Source organism: Canis lupus, chromosome 2, assembly GCF_048164855.1.
Source record: "Canis lupus baileyi chromosome 2, mCanLup2.hap1, whole genome shotgun sequence".
In the NCBI taxonomy this organism is placed as follows: domain Eukaryota; kingdom Metazoa; phylum Chordata; class Mammalia; order Carnivora; family Canidae; genus Canis; species Canis lupus.
Genome location: NC_132839.1, coordinates 74470400 through 74491052, shown reverse-complemented (window position 1 = coordinate 74491052; position 20653 = coordinate 74470400). Strand labels below are relative to the sequence as shown.

Here is a 20653-nt window from a genome sequence, read left to right as displayed (position 1 = left end):
TATTAGTTTCAGGTATACAACACAGTGATTCAACAATTCTATATATTACCCAAAGGGCTATTTAAAAAAGTGACATTACCAAGAAAAAGTACAAAAATGTAAAAAATGTGACACTAAGTAGACCACTTGTTTACAGAATAGGAGCTGAAACAAGAGAATACAATCACTGCCTTACGTAACTTTTGCTGGGAATGTCTCTGTTGGGTGGCTCAAATTTTTTGCTGTTCAATTGTCTGTAAATGACCATGAAAGTACTATGAGTATTGATTTTGGGGTTACAAAGAAATTTTAGCAAGTAAAATTATTCATACATACAAAACTGGCAAATAATGAGGACCAACTGTATATCACCAAGGCCACATTTCCAAAAGCGTATGTAGTAGGCAAAGCAAATGATGGGGAATTTTTTTTCCTCTTTGTAAGGTATTGAGTTATTTCTTATGTGGTCTCCTGAACTTACTCTTCCTAAATGTTCTAACTAAATACTAATTAATCCTCCTAAAACAGTGAACTATATTTATCTTACAAATCAATCAATAATTATTAAAACTACATAACTTTAATTACTGCTTCACTTGGAAAGTTCCTGATAAGTTAAAGGTTACATGTTATAAAGACTTCCTTAAAGTTAGAGACCTAGCTACTGATGAACCTACTTTATGTACAGAAAAATTTCAATTTACCAACACTGGCTTTCAGAAACTTATTTCCAATTCTCTGGTCCATTCCAATGGCTGTTGCCACCTCTTCTACATCAGCCCCTGTTGCTTCACAGAGGGCACTTATGGAGTTAATGCTGCTGATCCTCTGGGCAAGAAAAGCATTTGCTGCCTTTGGGGAAAAAAAACAGGAAAGGCATGATGTGTTAAAATAGCAATTTTATATGTCTCTATAGTAATTCACTGAATTGATACAAATTACTGAGGAGATATAAGTTACTGGACTCAATTTCAGGAGGCTATGGATGTGCTGGTAAAGGAAAATATTTTAAACTAGAGAAGAAAGATGAGAAAGATGATTAAGAATGGGATTAAAAATAGAGTGATTTTATTGTATTTTTTTTTTAAGATTTATTTATTTATTTATTCAGAGAGAGTGAAAGAGAGGCAGAGACACAGGCAGAGAGAGAAGCAGGCTCCATGCAGGGAGCCAGACTTGGGACTCGATCCCGGGTCTCCAGGATCACACCCCCGGGCTGCAGGCGGCACTAAACTGCTGCGCCACCGGGGCTACCCTATTGTATTTTTTTTTTTAAGATTTTATTTATTTATTCATGAGAGTCAGAGAGAGAGAGAGAGAGAGAGGCAGAGACATAGGCAGAGGGAGATGCAGGCTCCACGCAGGGAGCCTGATGTGGGACTCAATCCTGGGACTCCAGGATCACGCCCTGGGCCGAAGGCAGGCGCTAAACCGCTGAGCCACCCAGGGATCCCCAAAAGAATGATTTTAAAAACTATTTTCTTTTTAAAGATTTATTTATTTGAGAGAGAGAAAGAGAAAGTAAGCAACTACTGGGGCGGGGGGAGGGGCAGAGGGAGAAAGAGAGAATATCAAGCAGACTACCCCTGCACACAGAGCCTGACACAGGGCTGGATCCCATGACCCTGAAATCATGACCTGAGCCGAAATCAAGAGCCGGACACTCAACCAACTGAGCCACTCAGGAGCCCCATTAGAAACTACTATTTTAATGCATCCTCCATTTTATGTCACATTTTATTAAAAATTTATAATTTTTTTACTTTAGAATTTTTCAGAATATTTTTACCCTTATATTTGATTTCCCTTGTGAAATTTATTTCATAATTATTTCATAATGGACAGGAATATTATGTTCTAAATATTATTAAGAGAGTACCTGTGTAGCTTATCAGGCTTAAGAGATATAAGTCCTTAGCTTTAAATTTAATGGAGGGTTGAATGCTATGTACCAACCAGTTTGGAAAGTTCTGAAGACCAAGTATTAGTGGTGAGGATCTTTTCTCTGGGAACCCAGTGCTCATACACAGCACACAGTGCCTGCACAGCTCTCTGGCCCTCTGGGGTTTCATCCCCTCCAATCAGTACTCTGTCTGGGTTCTTTAGGTCCTTGATGGCTGTTCCTTCTGCCAAGAACTCAGGGTTGGACAGCACCTAGAATCCCAATGCAAAGCAAAGTTTTAAGCTTAGAATTAGCCACAGGCAACTACAAGTTGTCAATATTTATATAAGAATCAGGTTCTAGTGCTTCCTTTTTATCATACCTGTAAATTCAAGTTGGGTTTTGTGTTTGCATCAAATATTCGGCGAATACTTTCTGCTGCCCGCACTGGAACTGTGCTTTTCTCAGTCACAATTTTGTACCCATGTGAGTTTTGCACAATGCGTCTGGCACAAGCCTCAATATACTTCAGATCTGCCGCGCGACCTTTCCCCATTCCATACGTTTTTGTTGGAGTGTTCACCTGATAAAAGCATATGGGATTACAAAGTATCTATGAGACATTCAGTGATTTCAAGATGAACCCTGAATCATCAATTAACCAGTTAAGTGGGAAGTTAACAATCATCATTAGTTTTAATTCAACCCTCTATTAGATTCATGGAAATGATACATTTTATAATCACCAGACAAAACAGCCTGAAGCATTTGGGGAACTCATTCAGCAAATTTCTGTTGAGAAGCTAGTGTGTAATGACAGTTATCAGACAGACACGTTCTAAGCTAAGCCCTGAAGATATAAAGATGAATAAGACTGTTTTTGTCCTAAAGGAGTTTATAGTCTGAAAGGAAATGTATGTTTTCTTTCCTTTCTTTATTGTATGTAATATATTATCCTGGTCTTTTTTTTTTTTTTAAGGTTTTATTTATTTATTTATTCATGAGAGACACACACAGAGAGAGGCAGAGACACAGGCAGAGGGAGAAGCAGGCTCCATGCAGGGAGCCCGACGTGGGACTCGATCCTGGGACTCCAGGATCACGCCCTGGGCCAAAGGGAGGTGCTAAACCGCTGAGCTACCCAGGGATCCCCTCCTGGTCTTTAAAACCAAATTTTAAATTCCTTTTCTATCCTCCTTTTTAAATAGACCTATATATCAATACCTTTTCAAAAATGTTTGCAGTATCATTCACAAATGCTTTCTCAGCTCATTAAAGGCTAGACATTATCTAGCATCTTCAGGACTCACCATACTATGCAGACGAAGACTATCAAATAGAAAGAAAAATAAATCATGAGTCCAGTGAGCTGCCTTTGCTCCAACCACCTCATTGGAAAATGAGGTTTGTATGCTCTCTAAAATCTCATCTGGAGGGGTGCCTGGGTGGCTCAGTCCATTAAACAACTGACTCTTGGTTTGGTCTCATGTCATGATCTCAGGGTTGTGAGATCAAGCCCCATGTTGGACTCTGCACTGAGTATGGAGTCTGTTTAAGATTCTCTCTCTCTCAAAAAAAAAAAAAAAAAAAAAAGATTCTCTCTCCCCCTCTCTCTTTGTCCCTCTCTACTTGCTCAGTCACTCTCTCTCTCTCTTTAAAAACTAAAATAAATAAAAATATTTCAAAAAAATAAAATCTAATCTGGGTTTTATAATGCTTTGGTAAAAATCAAAGCACTCCAGAAAGCCTAAAATTCTATATAGGTATAGTGTGAGTGTGTGCGTGTGTTTTAACTAGGCTCCATGCCCAACGTGGGGCTTGAACTCAGGGCCCTGAGATTTAGTTGTGTGCTCTACCAACTGAGTCAGCCAGGTGCCCCTTACAGGAATAGTTTCTGAACCAGTAATTAGTGATACTAATTCTCATTTCTTGACAAACTTATAACCTAATAGGGACTAAATAAAGGAAGGAAGCCAAAATAAACCAAAACTCAAAGACTGTGTTGAGACGTGAAAATCAGGAGAACAAAAGTTGTTTATCTGCTTGGAAAAGTTAGGAAAAGCCTTAGACATGGAAGTACCCAAGTTCAGAAGGGCCAAGATGGCTAACAGGATAGGTGGAACATGCTAAAGATGAGGCTGGATCAGAGAGCTTCCCCTATAAAGTGCTCTGAGTATCACAATTGAAAATTGATCCACATAAAACTCTTCCTACCTGCAGTTTGCCTGAAAATAGCTGGGGGTAGGAGGAAAGGGAGAGAAGCAGTAAAGAAACAAGATCAGCCATGGTTACTGCTGACCATAGAGAATGTGTAAACAGGGGTTCATTATAGTATCATCTTCATCTTTTATATGAATTTGATATTTTCCATAAGGAAAAGTGTATGACAAATACATTTTAAAAAGCTAGTCAGGGGATCCCTGGGTGGCGCAGCGGTTTAGCGCCTGCCTTTGGCCCAAGGCGCGATCCTGGAGACCCGGGATCGAATCCCACGTCAGGCTCCCGGTGCATGGAGCCTGCTTCTCTCTCTGCCTGTGTCTCTGCCTCTCTCTCTCTCTCTCTCTCTCTCTGTGTGACTATCTAAAAAAAATAAAATCTTAAAAAAAAATAAATAAAAAGCTAGTCAAGAGAATAATGGGAAGTAGATGCAAGTTATACAGTAATAAGTTACCATAACATTTATACACAGTAGCTTGGAAAGACTCACAGTGGCTCCAGCTAGATCTGCACAGAGGCAACTATAAAATTAACTGTCTGGCCAGACCACCCTAAAGGGACTCTACTGCCTGAGAATAGATTCTCTTAAAAAAAATTTTTTTTAATAGAAAATCCCCCTATTCACATCTGAGCTCCGGTTATCCAAAAGTTGGACTTAGATAATTTCTTGATTTTCTCCAAGTACCTAGTTATTCCAAAGTCTTTTCTCATTTTCTATGTCTTGTACCTTAACCTTCTCTAAGCTTAAGTAGAGGATGGGTTGGCAAGTCACAGAAGCTGCACCAGTTTGTCTGAAGTAATTAAGAATGCTAAATGAGAGACTAAACTCATAACACTTTCACCACTGGCTTCATTACCACTTTCTTCTGGAGTTAACATACCTCTATAGTACTGCTTTTGTCTTATCAGTCCGAAAATAATCCCTAATTCAACAACTTATAATCAACAAAATGCATAATCAATTCAACAACATCTACCCTCTGGGGACCCTATGATGTTTCTTTCCTTTAGTTCATGGGACTCAGTCAAAGCCCAGACCACTGGCTTTCCCTTTATTCTTCAAGGCTCTAAAGGTCTTGAATCGTGTAACTCAGTCATAAGAGTATATATCCCATCACATACAGAATATTTGAGCAAATGGCTACGAGGACAGTAAGAAGAAAAATATCTTGGTTCAAATATTAGATTACCAGAGTTACTCCCAAGCATTGGCTCTATTTTTTCATTACAAAGGTACAACAGGTTAGCCATATTATGAGTCAAAGGTGCCTGTGACTAGCCTGTCACCTAACCAATACAAGCCAAGTTGCAAAGAGTTCATTTAAAATGATTTCTGGTGGGGGAGCTGGCTGACTCAGCGGAGCATGAGACTCTTGACCTCATGTCAACTTTGAGCCTCATCTTGGGTGTAAAATTAAAATCTTAAAAAAGTTTTTAAATAAGAAATAAAATGACTTCTAGAACATAATTCATCTAGATAGGAGATACCCATAAGTTTGCACACACATTTTACCCGATTCTCTTTATCTCACCTCTACCAAGCAATGGTTGAAATCTTTTTTTTTTTTTTTTTTTTAAGATTTTATTTATTCATGAGACAGAGAGAGAGAGAGAGAGAGGCAGAGACACAGGCAGAGGGAGGAAATGCAGGCTCCATGCAAGGAGCCCGACATGGGACTTGATCCCAGGTCTCCAGGATCAGGCCCTGGGCTAAGGCGGCGCTAAACTGCCGAGCCACCTGGACGTCCCCAAGCAGTGGTTGAAACAAGAAATGATGAAATACATATACTATCACCACACTGGTCTCACACGTTGTCAGCACCTCCTAATTTTAGGTCCCAGACTGAATTTTCTCCAAATTCTTTTGCTCAGTGACTGGAAGTGACACGTTTGACCAGATGACTACGGGGTATGGTCAAGTGCTGGGCAAAGTGACAACCAAGATTCCACTGGACAAGTCTTGATACCCACGGATGACTATTAAAATACAATGAAACTCCTGTGTAGACAAGAATGTATTAGAACTCACACAGCGAAAGAAAATACTTACAGAAATAAATACAAGATCAGCTTCTTTAATGGCATCGTCAATATTGGTAGAAAAAAACAGATTCTTTCCTCGGCAGGATTCAACCACTTCTTTCAGTCCAGGCTAAAAAGAAAGAGTCGTGGTTACAGTTTACCAGTCACAGGAGACGACCTAAAAGAATAGCATTTTACGTGGTTGTTTTTATTTATTTTATTTTATTTATTTATTTATTTATTTATTTATTCATTCATTCATTCATTCATTCATTCATTCATACTCATGAGAGACACAGAGAGAGAGAGGGGCAGAGATACAGGCAGAGGGAGATAGTTATATTTTAATTTAAAGGTCTAGACTTGCCCTCAAACAACACCTTTGTAGAGATATCTAAGATCACACAGCAAAGGCCAAAAGTGTACATTATGTAACAATGCTAAACACAGCAAAGTTGGCCTTGCCTCAGTAGTAGCACAGGCTCATTTCAATGTGTCATTGTTTACCATGTGCCTGATTGTTTTATAAGAGTTAACCATTATCTGAGTATCAACACAATTATCTGAAAATTCAAGGTCTTCTGTGATTTCAAGCAGACATTTGATTTTGCATCATCATTATGAATGCAGGTTCTTACCCCCAAGAATTCAAGTCATACAACTGGTTGTCAGTCAACATTTACTCTGTGCCTACATAGACGTATATTTTTTCTAAGTCCTAATGTAAGACACACTTTCACTGAGAATTTTATTACTTTCCCCACACAGTTTAATAGGAAATATAGTTACGTTAAGAATATTGAGCTGTACAAAACCACCTAACAAGTATTCTTGTCTGAAAGAAGGAAAGGAAAGGAAAAGAAAGGGGAAAAAAAGGGAAAAAAAAGAAAGGAAAGAAAAGGAAAAGGAAAAGGAAAGGGAAAGGGAAAGGGAAAGGGAAAGGGAAAGGGAAAGGGAAAGGGAAAGGGAAAGGGAAAGGGAAAGGGAAAGGAAAGGAAAGGAAAGGAAAGGAAAGGAAAGGAAAGGAGAAAAAAAATCAGATCTAAATCTGCTTAGATCAGTCCAATCAGCAAAATCCAGACTGAGTATTTTTTTTTTTAAGATTTTATTTATTTATTCACGAGAGACACACACAGAGAGAGAGGCAGAGACACAGGCAGAGGGAGAAGCAGGCTCCATGCAGGGAGCCCGATGTGGGACTTGATCCCAGGTCTCCAGGATTACGCTCTGGACCGAAGGCGGTGCTAAACCACTGAGCCACCCCCACTGCCCCTGAGACTGAGAATTTCTGTAGGATAAACAACCTGGTTTCTTCAACAAATAAACTGAAGAGAAAAACAGCTAAAAAGAGAAATTTTTAAAATTATGGTCTTAAAAGATACAAGTGATGCAAATGTAATTGTTCTTGCAATAGTTACAATGACCCCCATAACACCAAATTTGATGAATACGTCCCAGTCTTGATTTCTTCTGTATCTGGCATAATGGAGAGCTCATTCATTCATTCAGCAAATGTTTACAGAGTACTTATTATGTGCTAGTCACTGAGTTACTCATAAACAAAACATATACAGTTGACCTTTGACAACATAGATTTGAATTGTACAGGCCTGCTTATATGTGAATTTTTCTCAATACAGTACAGTACTGTAAATCTATTTTCTCTTATCATACTGTTTTCTTTTTAAAGTATTTTATTTATTTATTCATGAGAGACACAGAAAGAGAAGCAGAGACACAGGCAGAGGGAGAAACAGCCTCCCTGTAAGGAGCCTGTTGTGGGACTCAATCCCAGAACCCCGGGATCATGACCTGAGCCAAAGGCTCAACCACTGAGCCACCCTGGCATCCCTATTATAATTTTCTTTTCTTTTTAATTTTTATTTATTTATGATAGTCACACACAGAGAGAGAGAGGCAGAGACACAGGCAGAGGGAGAAGCAGGCTCCATGCACCGGGAGCCCGACGTGGGATTCGATCCCGGGTCTCCAGGATCGCGCCCTGGGCCAAAGGCAGGCGCTAAACCACTGCGCCACCCAGGGATCCCCCCTATTATAATTTTCTTAATAACACTTTCTTTTCTCTAGCTTACTTTATTGTAAGAATACAGTATATAACATAAGGTGGGTGCCCCTAGCCCCTACATTGTCAAGGGTCAACTGTACATCTTTTTTTTTTTTTTTTTTTTTTTTTATGATAGTCAGAGAGAGAGAGAGAGAGAGAGAGGCAGAGACATAGGCAGAGGGAGAAGCAGGCTCCATGCACCGGGAGCCCGACTTGGAATTCGATCCCAGGTCTCCAGGATCGCGCCTTGGGCCAAAGGCAGGCGCTAAACCGCTGCGCCACCCAGGGATCCCCAACTGTACATCTTTATGGGGCTTGTACTACTAAAACTCTTCTGGGTTTTGGTTCACCTTTGATGAACTACTTTTTGTTGCTTTTCTATGGCATTCCCTTCTCCTATCATCAAACATTAAGAGTTTTTCTGGGTTCTGTCCTTGACTCATGCTCCGCTCTCTCTACAGACTCTTCTTGGGAGAGCTCATTTACTCTGATTTCAACTACTACCTGTATTATCCTAACTTTACATCTCAAGCCATGCATTATTTACTTACACTTTTGATATATCCAACTGCCTCCTGAACATCTCTATTTGGATGTCCCAAAGCCTTTATAACTAAATAGGACCAAACAGAACTTGAAATTTCATTTCCCACTACCCTCCACAACATCCTGCATCCTTAATCTAAATTAATGGCACAATCATGCACCCATCATCCAAACTGGAAACCTGGATATCTTTCTAGACTCCTTCTTCTCCTTCACCCTTCTTATATAATCAACAATCAAGTCCTGTCATTTTCTTTCTAAATATTTTTCTAATTAGTCTAGTTAGTCTCAAAGCAGATGGAAGAGGCTGTGTACACAAAGAACATATTAAATACTATAATGACATATTATAGAATTTCCCTACCAGTGACCACAAGTTAAAATTAGTCACTAGTAGGGACTTCCTGACCTGAAAACATGGTATTTACAATGAAAAATCAATGTCATTGATTTTTATAATTATCCTTGAGAACAAATACTTACTTAGTTGTATATTTTTAAATGCATTATAGGATACAGATTTACAAAAAAAAGTTGATTGCAAAGGTATCCAAGCTAGACATAAAAATATTCTTTTGCCTTGTCCAAGGTAGGTATGTATAAAGTTACAAGTAGTAACAACATGTATATGCTACTCAATAAAGCAATTCAGAGAGCAATGTGAATTCCAGTTAAACCTGTCATTTTTGGGGATCCCTGGGTAGCTCAGCAGTTTAGTGCTGGCCTTTGGCCCAGGGTGTGATCCTCAAGTCCCGGGATCAAGTCCCGGGATCAAGTCCCACATCAGGGTCCCTGCATGGAGCCTGCTTCTCCCTCTGCCTGTTGTGTCTCTGGCTCCCTCTCTCTCCATGTGTCTCTCATGAATAAATAAATAAAATCTTTAAAAAAAAAAAACTGTCATTTTTCTTTTATAGTTCTTCTCATTTGATGTTTCACCTAACATTTTACATCTCCAAGATGGCCAAGACAATGTAGAGGAATAGTTCATTTTACAACATAAAATTAAGAAGTAAAAATGGAACAAAAGCCTAACTCTGAAAATTGAATGGGTCACACAATTCATTACCTAAGTTGTTGCTTTTTTTTAATGCAACGTTGTAGAAATTATTTTCTGACTTATAAATTCTTTAATTTATAAGGCATGTTTTAACAACTGATATCTTAGAAAGACACATGAAAATTAAAAGCCTAAATCATTTACCTGCTAAAAGGAAAATCATTTACTTGCTAAGATGATTTCTTCTAGAATTTTAAAGTAGCAGTGCCATGGGATTTTTTTTTAAGGTTTTATTTATTTATTCATGAGAGACAGAGAGAAAGAGAGAGAGAGAGAGAGAGAGAGAGAGAGAGAGAGAGAGAGGCAGAGACACAGGCAGAGGGAGAAGCAGGCTCCATGCAGGGAGCCCGATGTGGGACTCGATCCCCGGTCTCCAAGATCACGCCCCAGGCTGCAGGCGGCGCCAAACCGCAGCGACACCGGGGCAGCCCCCTCCAAAATGTTTTTAAAAATTCCTCCAAAACCAAATCTATTGGTAATAACAGGAAAGGAAATGCTATAGCACTAAAGTAATTTAAAGAACTATTATGGGGGAGAGAGGGGGAGGGTGCCTAGGTAGTTCTGTCAGTGAAGCAACAGACTCTTGGTTTTGGCTAGGATGACGTCATGGTATCAGAGTCATGGAATTGGGCCTGTGTTGGACTCTACAATGAGTGTAGAATCTGCTTCTCCCATCTCTCTCTCTCTCTCTCAAATAAATAAAAATCTTTAGAGAACTATTATAGGTAGTTTGTCTGGTAGAAAAAGAGAGGGTAAAGTACAAAGAGAAGGTACCACACACACAGAGGTTATTTATTTATTTACTTTTATTCCAAGTCTGATTCAGATAGGAATAAATCCATGATGTTGGATAGCTACTACTCTATGGGTGCTTTTTCATGGATTTCTATATTTTATATGCCTATCAAAATATTGATAGGGTTGAGACTTCCCTTCCAAAGGACTAACACATTTAAAGACTATGGTTAAGCAACTGACTCTTGATTTCCGCTCAGCTCATAATCTCAGGGTCATGAGACAGGAGCCCCAAGTCAGGGTCCCCACTCAGTGGGGAATCGGCTTCAGTTTCTCTCCCTATCCCTCTGTCCCTCTCTTTGCTCATGCTCTTTCTCTAAAATAAATTAATAAATATTATATATAAAGACAGACAGAGTATGGTTGATAACAGTCTTACAAATAACAAAGCTTTCCTGAAGGAAAAAAAAAGAATATATTAATGCTGGAAAAAATTGTTACCATCAAATTTTCAAATGCTTCTCTGCTGGGTTTCAAAAGCATAATATCATGAACTCATTTTACAATGAATTTTTTAAAAATGGGATCCACATAGCTTAATAAAATAGTTGAAGCATATTTTCCTAACTATACAATATCTTAATTCACAGAAATTTTGAAATTCTAATTAAACAAATTTGCAATACCAACCACTAGATATAAAAGACATCATTTATCCACTCATGGCTTACCTGATATGAGTACAGTACAATAACCCCCAAATATAATGGACTTATATGAATTAATATTAAAAACATCAAGTTTTATTATTTTCTTAAAATTCTAAAATTTTACTATTACAATATGGTAACCACATTAACAAAATTAGAAAATTAATTAACATGAGAAAATAGAGAAAAGAAAAAAAATACCCATATTCTCACTGCACTAATGTAACCATTATTAATATTCTAATATATTTCTTCCCAGTCATTTTCCCTGGGCATATCTGACATAATTATAGTTGTAATGTCCATAACATTGTGTATCTAGATTTCTCATTTAATTTCTTTCCAGTTGCAGTCATAGATTTTTACATTAATAGTAATTTATTTAATAAAATAAGAAAACAAAGAACGTAAGAACAAAGAGTTGTTTAAAATAGTTTACCTCATAAATAGGAAGTGTAGGAGAGTTCCATGCATTAATTCTAGATTCATTGACGTCAACAACTGTTACCCTGATTTCAGGGCACATATGAGCGATGACACTACATGTAGGTCCTCCAACATAGCCCGCACCAATGCAACAGATCTTCTTAATTTCAAACATGATTAAACTAGAAGAAAAGCAGTAAGACTGTTCTACTATTGAAAATAGAAAATTTAAAGAAATCACATTGCACATTTATCACACTTCATAAAAACTGTCAAGGTGACAGATATCTGGAAAGATTTCCTGCATTCACACTATTAAGAATTATTAAAAGTGCGAAAATATATAACATTCCAATTGGAATGTCTGTTCTAGTTTGCATTAGCATAAAACATGGGGAAAAAAGTAACTGTTATTACTGAAGAAATGCCACAAAGATTATAATGATCGAATATTCAAAAATTCAAGGAAGAAAATAAAAGCTTACTTGGGTCTCTAAGGCCACTCGGGTAACTTTGATTGCTGAGGAAAAATGCAAGGGTGACTACACCAGGGCAATTCTTGCTTAAATAAATGTCGGTGTACAAAGGTCAGCCTATGGCAGGTTTAGATTAACGTGACAGATATTAAAACACATGATAGGTAATAAGATTAGTTTGAAAGTCCAGAATTGACCTCTGTGATTATATTCCCTATACAATTTGGCTTCAGTAGTTTATTTTTAGGTACTTGACAATGATCTTAAACTCCATTTCAACTTTAATCAGAAACTATGAGATGGTTAAAGGAAAGTAATTTCTGTAGTTAACAAAGCTGTTACACAGATTTTGATGGGTTTTCAAAAGCCATTTAGGTGAACTGATTCACACTAATCAAAATGACAAGGTACTGATTTATATATAAGAATATCAGTTTATTCATTATAATGAGAACAAAAACTATCAAACTGATCAGACTCTTAGAATTTTAGTCCTTGCGAAGACCTCAGATATCCTCTAATCTAATCCATTCATGGATTCCCAAGAGAAGGAAATTGGTTAACAGAGAGTTTAAGAATTTGCTAATATATTCCTGCATGGATCAAAGAAGATACTACAGAAGGCTAATCTCATTACAATGCCTGGCAAGCACAACCCTATTGTGAAAAAAAGATACACAAGCCACATAATTCAGATGATCCAATTCCCTTAAAGTCTGAATCTGTATTAAACCAAACAATGTTCTAATTACTGATTTTCTGGGTAGACTTCCCTACTGGAAAAGAATGAGCTGAACAACCCATACAAGTATCTTGGTCTTGAGGAAACAACGTATCTTGGTATGAGGAAACAACCATCTGACTTATAAATCAATCTTCAGTGGTCATGTTTCATAGATATCAACTCAGAGTCTAATCTCTAATGACCTTTAAAAAACTTAAAAAAAACCCAGAAATTTGGTAAAAATATAAGCAAAATTTGGAATCTATTGATTCTACAAAAGAAAGCAATATTCTTAGTGATACACATACAAAGAAATTTTTAAAATCTATTTTTTTGTGTTTTTTTTTAAGATTTTATTTATTTATTCATGAGAGACACACATAGATAGAGGCAGAGACACAGGCAGAGGGAGAAGCAGGCTCCATGCAGGGAGCTCATCGCGGGACTCAATCCCAGGACTCCAGGATCGTGCCCTGGGCCAAAGGCAGGCGTTAAACCACTGAGCCACCCAGGAATCCCCTATTTAATGTATTCTTAAGACCTATTCCACTCCCTTCTATTTTTTATTTTTACATTTTTCTGTTTCTGGTAAAACTCCGTCTCTTTTTTAGAAGCAGTTACACTGTATTCCATTGTGTAATTATTAAAATATTAAAACCATGCTAAATCTGGTAGATTCTCTTTATTCTTTTTTTTTTTTTTTTTTAAGTAGGCTTCAAGCCCAATGTGGGGCTTGAACTCATGACCCTGAGACCATGCTCTACTGGCTGAGTAAGCCAGGGGCCCCTGGTAGATCCTCTCTTTAATAGTCCAGAATTCAGGTTGTACTACAAAGCTGTGGTCATCAAGACAGTGTGGTACTGGCACAAAAACAGACACATAGATCAATGGAACAGAATAGAGAACCCAGAAATGGGCCCTGAACTTTATGGTCAACTAATATTCGATAAAGGAGGAAAGACTATCCATCGGAAGACAGTCTCTTCGATAAATGGTGCTGGGAAAATTGGACATCCACATACAGAAGAATGAAACTAGACCACTCCCTTTCACCATACACAAAGATAAACTCAAAATGGATGAAAGATCTAAATGTGAGACAAGATTCCATTAAAATCCTAGAGGAGAACACAGGCAACACCCTTTTTGAACTCAGCCACAGTAACTTCTTGCAAGATACATCCACAAAGGCAAAAGAAACAAAAGCAAAAATGAACTACTGGGACTTCATCAAGATAAGAAGCAAAGGATACAGTCAACAAAACTCGAAGACAACCTACAGAATGGGAGAAGATATTTGCAAATGACTTATCAGATAAAGGGCTAGTTTCCAAGATCTATAAAGAACTTATTAAACTCAACACCAAAGAAACAAACAATCCAATCACGAAATGGGCAAAAGACATGAACAAAAATCTCATAGAGAAAGACATATATATATATTTTTTTACCTAGTGCAAGATTGATGATTCACTCTGCCTTTTTTTTTTTTTATTTATGATAGTCACAGAGAGAGAGAGAGAGAGAGAGAGAGAGGCAGAGACACAGGCAGAGGGAGAAGCAGGCTCCATACACCAGGAGCCCGACGTGGGATTCGATCCCGGGTCTCCAGGATCGCGCCCTGGGCCAAAGGCAGGCGCCAAACCGCTGTGCCACCCAGGGATCCCTTGCCTTTTTTTTTTTTAATTTTTATTTATTTATGATAGAGAGAGAGAGAGAGGCAGAGACACAGGCAGAGGGAGAAGCAGGCTCCATGCACCGGGAGCCTGACGTGGGACTCGATCCCGGGTCTCCAGGATCGCGCCCTGGGCCAAAGGCAGGCGCCAAACCTCTGCGCCACCCAGGGATCCCTAGAGAAAGACATAGACATGGCCAACATGCACATGAGAAAATGCTCTGCATCACTTGCCATCAGGGAAATACAAATCAAAACCACAATGAGATACCACCTCACACCAGTGAGAATGGGGAAAATTAACAAGGCAGGAAGCCACAAATGTTGGAGAGGATGCGGAGAAAAGGGAACCCTCTTACACTGTTGGTGGGAATGTGAACTGGTGCAGCCACTCTGGAAAACTGTGTGGAGGTTCCTCAAAGAGTTAAAAATAGATCTGCCCTATGACCCAGCAATTGCACTGTTGGGGATTTACCCCAAAGATTCAGATGCAATGAAACACGGAGACACCTGCACCCCGATGTTTATAGCAGCAATGTCCACAATAGCCAAACTGTGGAAGGAGCCTCGGTGTCCATTGAAAGATGAATGGATAAAGAAGATGTGGTTTATGTATACAATGGAATATTACTCAGCCATTAGAAATGACAAATACCCACCATTTGCTTCAATGTGGATGGAACTGGAGGGTATTATGCTGAGTGAAGTAAGTCAATCGGAGAGGGACAAACATTGTATGTTCTCATTCATTTGGGGAATATAAATAATAGTGAAAGGGAATATAAGGGAAGGGAGAAGAAATGTGTAGGAAATATCAGAAAGGGAGACAGAACATAAAGACTCCTAACTCTGGGAAATGAACTAGGGGTGATGGAAGGGGAGGAGGGCGGGGGGTGGGGGTGAATGGGTGACGGGCACTGAGGGGGGCACTTGACGGGATGAGCACTGGGTGTTATTCTGTATGTTGGTAAATTGAACACCAATAAAAAATAAATTTATTATAAAAAAAATAAAATAAAAAAATAAAAAACAAGGCCTCTTTTCTAGTGAAAAAAAAAAATCTAAATAAATGGGTTAAGAGTACCCTATTATCACTTGTGAAGCCGCACAAACATGATATTCCTATTAAACTTCTTGGGTTCCAAAATTAACCCCAGCAAAAATACTGATCCTAACAAAATTTACTTTTGGCAACCATTCGTCTTCCATTTCTTTACCCTTCTTCTACTCTTCAGTTCTGCCTTTTACTCCTTTCCAGGCCTCAAGTGCCCTGTACACAAGAAAAAAGAGAACTTTCTAGGGGGAAAGGACTGCACTGGGATTGCCTCGAGGTTAAAGCTCAGGGGAATGTTCTAAAAAAGCTCCCACCTGTGGGACAGCTGAGCCTAGAACATGCTTACCATAGATGTATCTCTAGCACTCGCTGCCACTGTCCCCACGGCTACAGTAGAAGGGGCTTGGCATCGGGTTTCAGAAACATTGCTTCAGCTTGCTTCAGGCCTAGTCCTTTGTTCCCTTTCATGAAAAATTAATATTCCCAATTTAAGGGTCTATCTGTGGGCACAGCAGACAATATGGCCCTAGATATAGGCCCTGACACTCAAGAATTCAACAATTTATTTAAGCAAAAATTCAGCTGAAAAATATTTATTAAACACTCAACTATGTTGCAGCCACTAATGTTCTATGTACCGTGGATACAACAGTGAACAGACAAGTACAGGGATCCAATAGGGAACAGACAGGTACAGGGATCCAATAGGGAACAGCAGGTACAGTTCCTACTCTTATATAGTTATAGTCTCATGGGAGAGCACAAAACAAAATAATGGCAGCTGTGATACATTGTGTATAAAGGAAATAAATATGTAGGTGGAGAGGGAGAGACTGAATATGGGGAAAGAACTATTTTAGATAGGGTAGTTAAAGGACTCTCTGCGAAGGTGACTCTTAAACTGACTTAAAAGATGAAAAGGAAGGGCGTCTGGGTGGCTCAGTCAGTTAGGTAACTGACTCTTGATTTCGGCTCAGGGCATGATCTCAGAGTCTTGAGATCAAGCCCCTCATTAGGCTCCATACTCAGCATAGTCTGTCTGCTTGAGATTCTCTCTCTCCCTCTCTCAAATAAATAAATAAATAAATAAATAGTCTTTTTTAAAAAAAAAAAAAGAGAGAGAGAGAGAGCATACACACAGAACAGGGAGAAGCAGACTCCCTGCTGAACAGGGAGCCCCATATGGGATTCAATCCCAGGATCCTGGGACCATGACCTGAGCCAAAGGCAGACGCTTAACTGACTAAGCCATCCAGGTGGCCCCACTAAATAAAATCTTAAAAAAAAAAAAAAAAAGAAAAAGATGAAATGGAATTTGTCACACCCAAGTAACATATAAGGCAGTATAACCAATTAAATGACAAAATGAGTACTAAAGTCCAGAGGCGGAAAAAAAAATAAGAAGGTATCTACATCAAGGGAAATGTAGAATTTCAACCTGGCCTAAAGAATAAAGAGGGTATAGAAAGAAAAGATAAGTGGGGGAGAACATTCCAGATTTAAAAAATAGTAAGGACTCATATACAGAAATGAGTCCAAAGTGAGGAGATCAGCCTAGTTGGAGAAAAATATCAGTATTAAGAAGTGGTAAGAGGTAATGACTGTCTTGTAGAGTAGAAATGAATTTAAAGTGGGTCTTAAATGCCCCTTTCAGGGAAGCATGTCCAGGACAGTTCAGGAGGCTACAATTCAATAACTTAAGGCAACATAATTAAAAGTAACCATAACAATCAACAACATTTGTGTAGCTAAAATCTAATAAACTCCACTGAAGGAAAAAACAATGGGGGGGGGGGGGAGGATCAGCCTGTAGCTTGGGAAGAGGGAGTTAAAGACAAGAATGATGTGTTTAGGGGATCCCTGGGTGGCTCAGCGGTTTAGCGCCTGCCTTTGGCCCAGGGCAAGATCCTGGAGTCCTGGGACGGAGTCCTGTGTCGGGCTCCTAGCATGGAGCCTGCTTCTCCCTCTGCCTGTGTCTCTGCCTCTCTCTCTCTCTCTCTCTATCATGAATAAATAAATAAATCTTAAAAAAAAAAAAAAAAGAATGATGTGTTTATTTCAACAGAGTCTAGAGAAGACTGACACAGAATCTGGAAGTCAGAAGTGTTCTCGTTTCAGAGAGGTGGAGCAAGAACAGGTTTTCCCAATGCTTAGATGGCATGTTCTCTGAAGATTCTTTGCTCTGATTCCACTCTCCCCTATGAATTCAGATTCCCAGGAATCATAATACTGGAAAAGGATGACACAGATTTGAGATAGAAGTGTTCCAGGAACTGCAATAAAATTTCCCTACTGTAATATCAAAGTTTCATTCTAGTGAAACCATTAGTCTCTTATGAGTTTAATCATATAAGCTAACATCTAAAGCCTCATTAACTCTGGGTCCAAGGAGGAAAAAAAAAATTCTACCTTCCACATCTTCGAAGCTGATGATTAAGTTCTGAACTGTGATGAACCTAAAGAACTATCACACCCTTACTGAACAGCTAGCCAGCCTCTCTAATTACAACCAATATATTTGGAATACTTAAAAAGTAGAATTTCAAAGTATTTTTGGACCAGAGGATCTGTTGGGGTTACCATTTAATCCGACAGCCAAGAGGTTATAACATTCTTATATAAACATAGACTGAATGTTTACATGATGCCACTCTTGGGTTAAAGGAGTTCATAGTTTAATAAAGTGCTCCCAGGCAAACAGTTCTTATCTGCTGCTCTTCCCTCAGCACTTAGAACAGGAGGCTCTCAATAAATGCTAATTGAATGAATGAGTAACTCTCCATTAGGGCTTGTTTGAGAAGAAGACTGTTATTTGAAAATCTTTAGCTCAGACGGCTGATCATTGCATTTTTGCTGAAATTATCCAGAACACCATCATCCTTTTTTTATGTAGAACTTTGGCATGTCTTCCCAGAGTTACTTCTTATCCACTTTGCTTGCCAGGCTGTATTCAGCTTGCCTTACATATAGCAGCCAGGGCAAACCACTGATGGGTCTATATTATAGAATTGCATGTGTTTTGGGGTGTCCCTGTGGTTCTATTTCACATGAAGTATGGCTTGTAGATGATAATGGGAAAATTACTGAAGAACTGTGCAAGTCCCAATAAATCATTACTTGGATGTTTCAATAAAATCTTTCAGTCTTTATATGGAGCTTGATACAGTATTAATAATATACTTTGCTCAACACAGATGTCTTCTGATTCCATATTTAATTTCTACTTTTATGTACCTTCTGACCCTCTACTGTGCTGTCAGGGAAATGGGAATGTTTGCTTACTGAGTGTGTCAGTTTGAAATGAGTTTTTAACCTCCATATTTTGGGAAAATCTCAACAAACCAAGCTGTTCCAAAACTACTCTTCATCTAAAGTTTTATAAATTCAGATGAAGATTTCAACCTAAAAGATGTGGCTAACAAATAATGAAGGTCCTATTACAATCTAAACTAAATATAATCTCTCCGTCCCCACCCCACCCCTCTTCCGTATACTCTGCATAATCACCCAGGGGCTAAAGCAATGGATGTTGTAGTTGGATACGTCAACCTCAAGCACATCACCTTAGTTTTTTACAAAAACTAGATACTAACAGACGCCTGACCGGGGAAAAAAGATTTAATCAGTGAGAAAGGCAGTGTTAATGTTATATCTAAAGGGCCTCCTATGAAGCTGTGGAAATAATAAGAGGGAAGATGAAGTATGCATATTAGTTACAGATTCTATGTTTAAAAAAGGAGTATAGTAAGGGGAGAAGAAATGAGACCCTTTCAATCAGGGTTGTCTCCCGCTTACCTTAACTAGATGCGGGTACTAACAAGCGCATCTCACAGCAGACAGTAAGCGCTTTCATTTCCAGAACCCCCCTGAAAAAACAGACCAGACTACTGTTCTCCATTTCACAGGGCATTTGAAGAAACTCAAAGACTCACTGTGTCTTTGCGGGCAGTCAGTGGACAGCTATGCCTCTGTATATCCATGAAAAGCTCCCTACCCGTGAATCCCTCTTTTCAATACACCAGCATTTTCAAGCCTACTCGGTTATCTTCCTATATATACAACTATGCTCTTTCACGGTCAGCACCCAAGGTAGGCCTTCCCTGCTGAAGTAAAGCAATTCTATGGTGTGGCGGCCAACAATGGATTCCAGGACAGCCCATACTGTCACGATGGCAGTGTCTTAGGATTTCGCCCTCCAAAAGGGCTTTCTGGCTTTGTTTTCTCTTTAGTTTCTTAAGAAGGGAGGCCAGTGACCGGAGGAAAGCAGCAGCTCCCCAGGTGAGCAGACTAACCACAAACAAAAGACCAGGACTCTGAGACCAAAATGGGGTCCCTAATCGGAGGACCGCTTCCCTCGGTGGACGTTCGGCTTCCTGGGGGAAATCTCATTTGTTTCAAGTCAGAAAGTGGGGGAAAAGCAGAAAGAGGAGCGGCTGGAAGACTCGGGAGTATAGAATAAAAAGACCGAGCTAGGCCATCCTCAGGGCAGCGACCCAAAAGGCGATTCCCGCCCAGGGCCCAGAGGAGGAGACCGGGGTGGTGAGACCCGGCGCCGCGGACCCAGCGCAGAGCGCGACAGGACTGGGAGCCGCGCGCACTCCCCCGCCCCGCCCCGCCCCCTCCACGGCCGCCGGCACCCGGGACCTTCCCGACCCCGCGGCGGGGCCAGCCCGGGAAAGGAGCTCACCCGTTTCCAGGCACCGAGCGCAGCGGCTGCTCCGGTCCCGACCGCCCGGACAGCTCCTCGCTGTGGGCCGCGCTGCAGCAGCTTCTGCACGCTCGCCCTGCTCCGCCCGACCTCCGCTCCCCGCACGCCCCTCCCTCAGGCCGCCACGCACTGCACCCAGAGTCCCGGGCCTGAGCCCGTATTTAAAGGATTCGGCCCGAGAAGGCGGAGGCTTCATTCCCCCGCAGCCAGGCCCCCCAGGTCTCTACCCTCCACCGCATCCCTGCTCCTCCTCCCGCCACGCCAGCCCCGGGACCGCCCCTATTTCCTGCAAGCCCCAGGGGCGGGGCGAAGGGGGCGGGGCTAGGCGGAGCCAGGGGAGGCTCCGCCCCCGGCCGAGCCCGGACGAATCGGCTCGG

General features: G+C 40.1%; 1 protein-coding gene across 1 annotated transcript in view; it reads right to left on the bottom strand.

Annotated features, from left to right (window-relative positions):
* Positions 1-20551, bottom strand: part of UGDH (UDP-glucose 6-dehydrogenase) — a 29232-nt gene extending 8681 nt beyond the window's left edge. Inside the window, exons 1-6 of the mRNA XM_072807050.1 lie at positions 20256-20551; positions 11653-11821; positions 6129-6230; positions 2244-2444; positions 1936-2133; positions 684-831 (exon numbers count right to left, since the gene is read on the bottom strand). Coding sequence (XP_072663151.1) covers positions 684-831; positions 1936-2133; positions 2244-2444; positions 6129-6230; positions 11653-11814 — 811 coding nt within the window. The 5' untranslated portion in view covers positions 11815-11821; positions 20256-20551. The remainder of the gene's footprint in view (positions 1-683; positions 832-1935; positions 2134-2243; positions 2445-6128; positions 6231-11652; positions 11822-20255) is intronic.
* Positions 20552-20653: the final 102 nt, after the last annotated feature.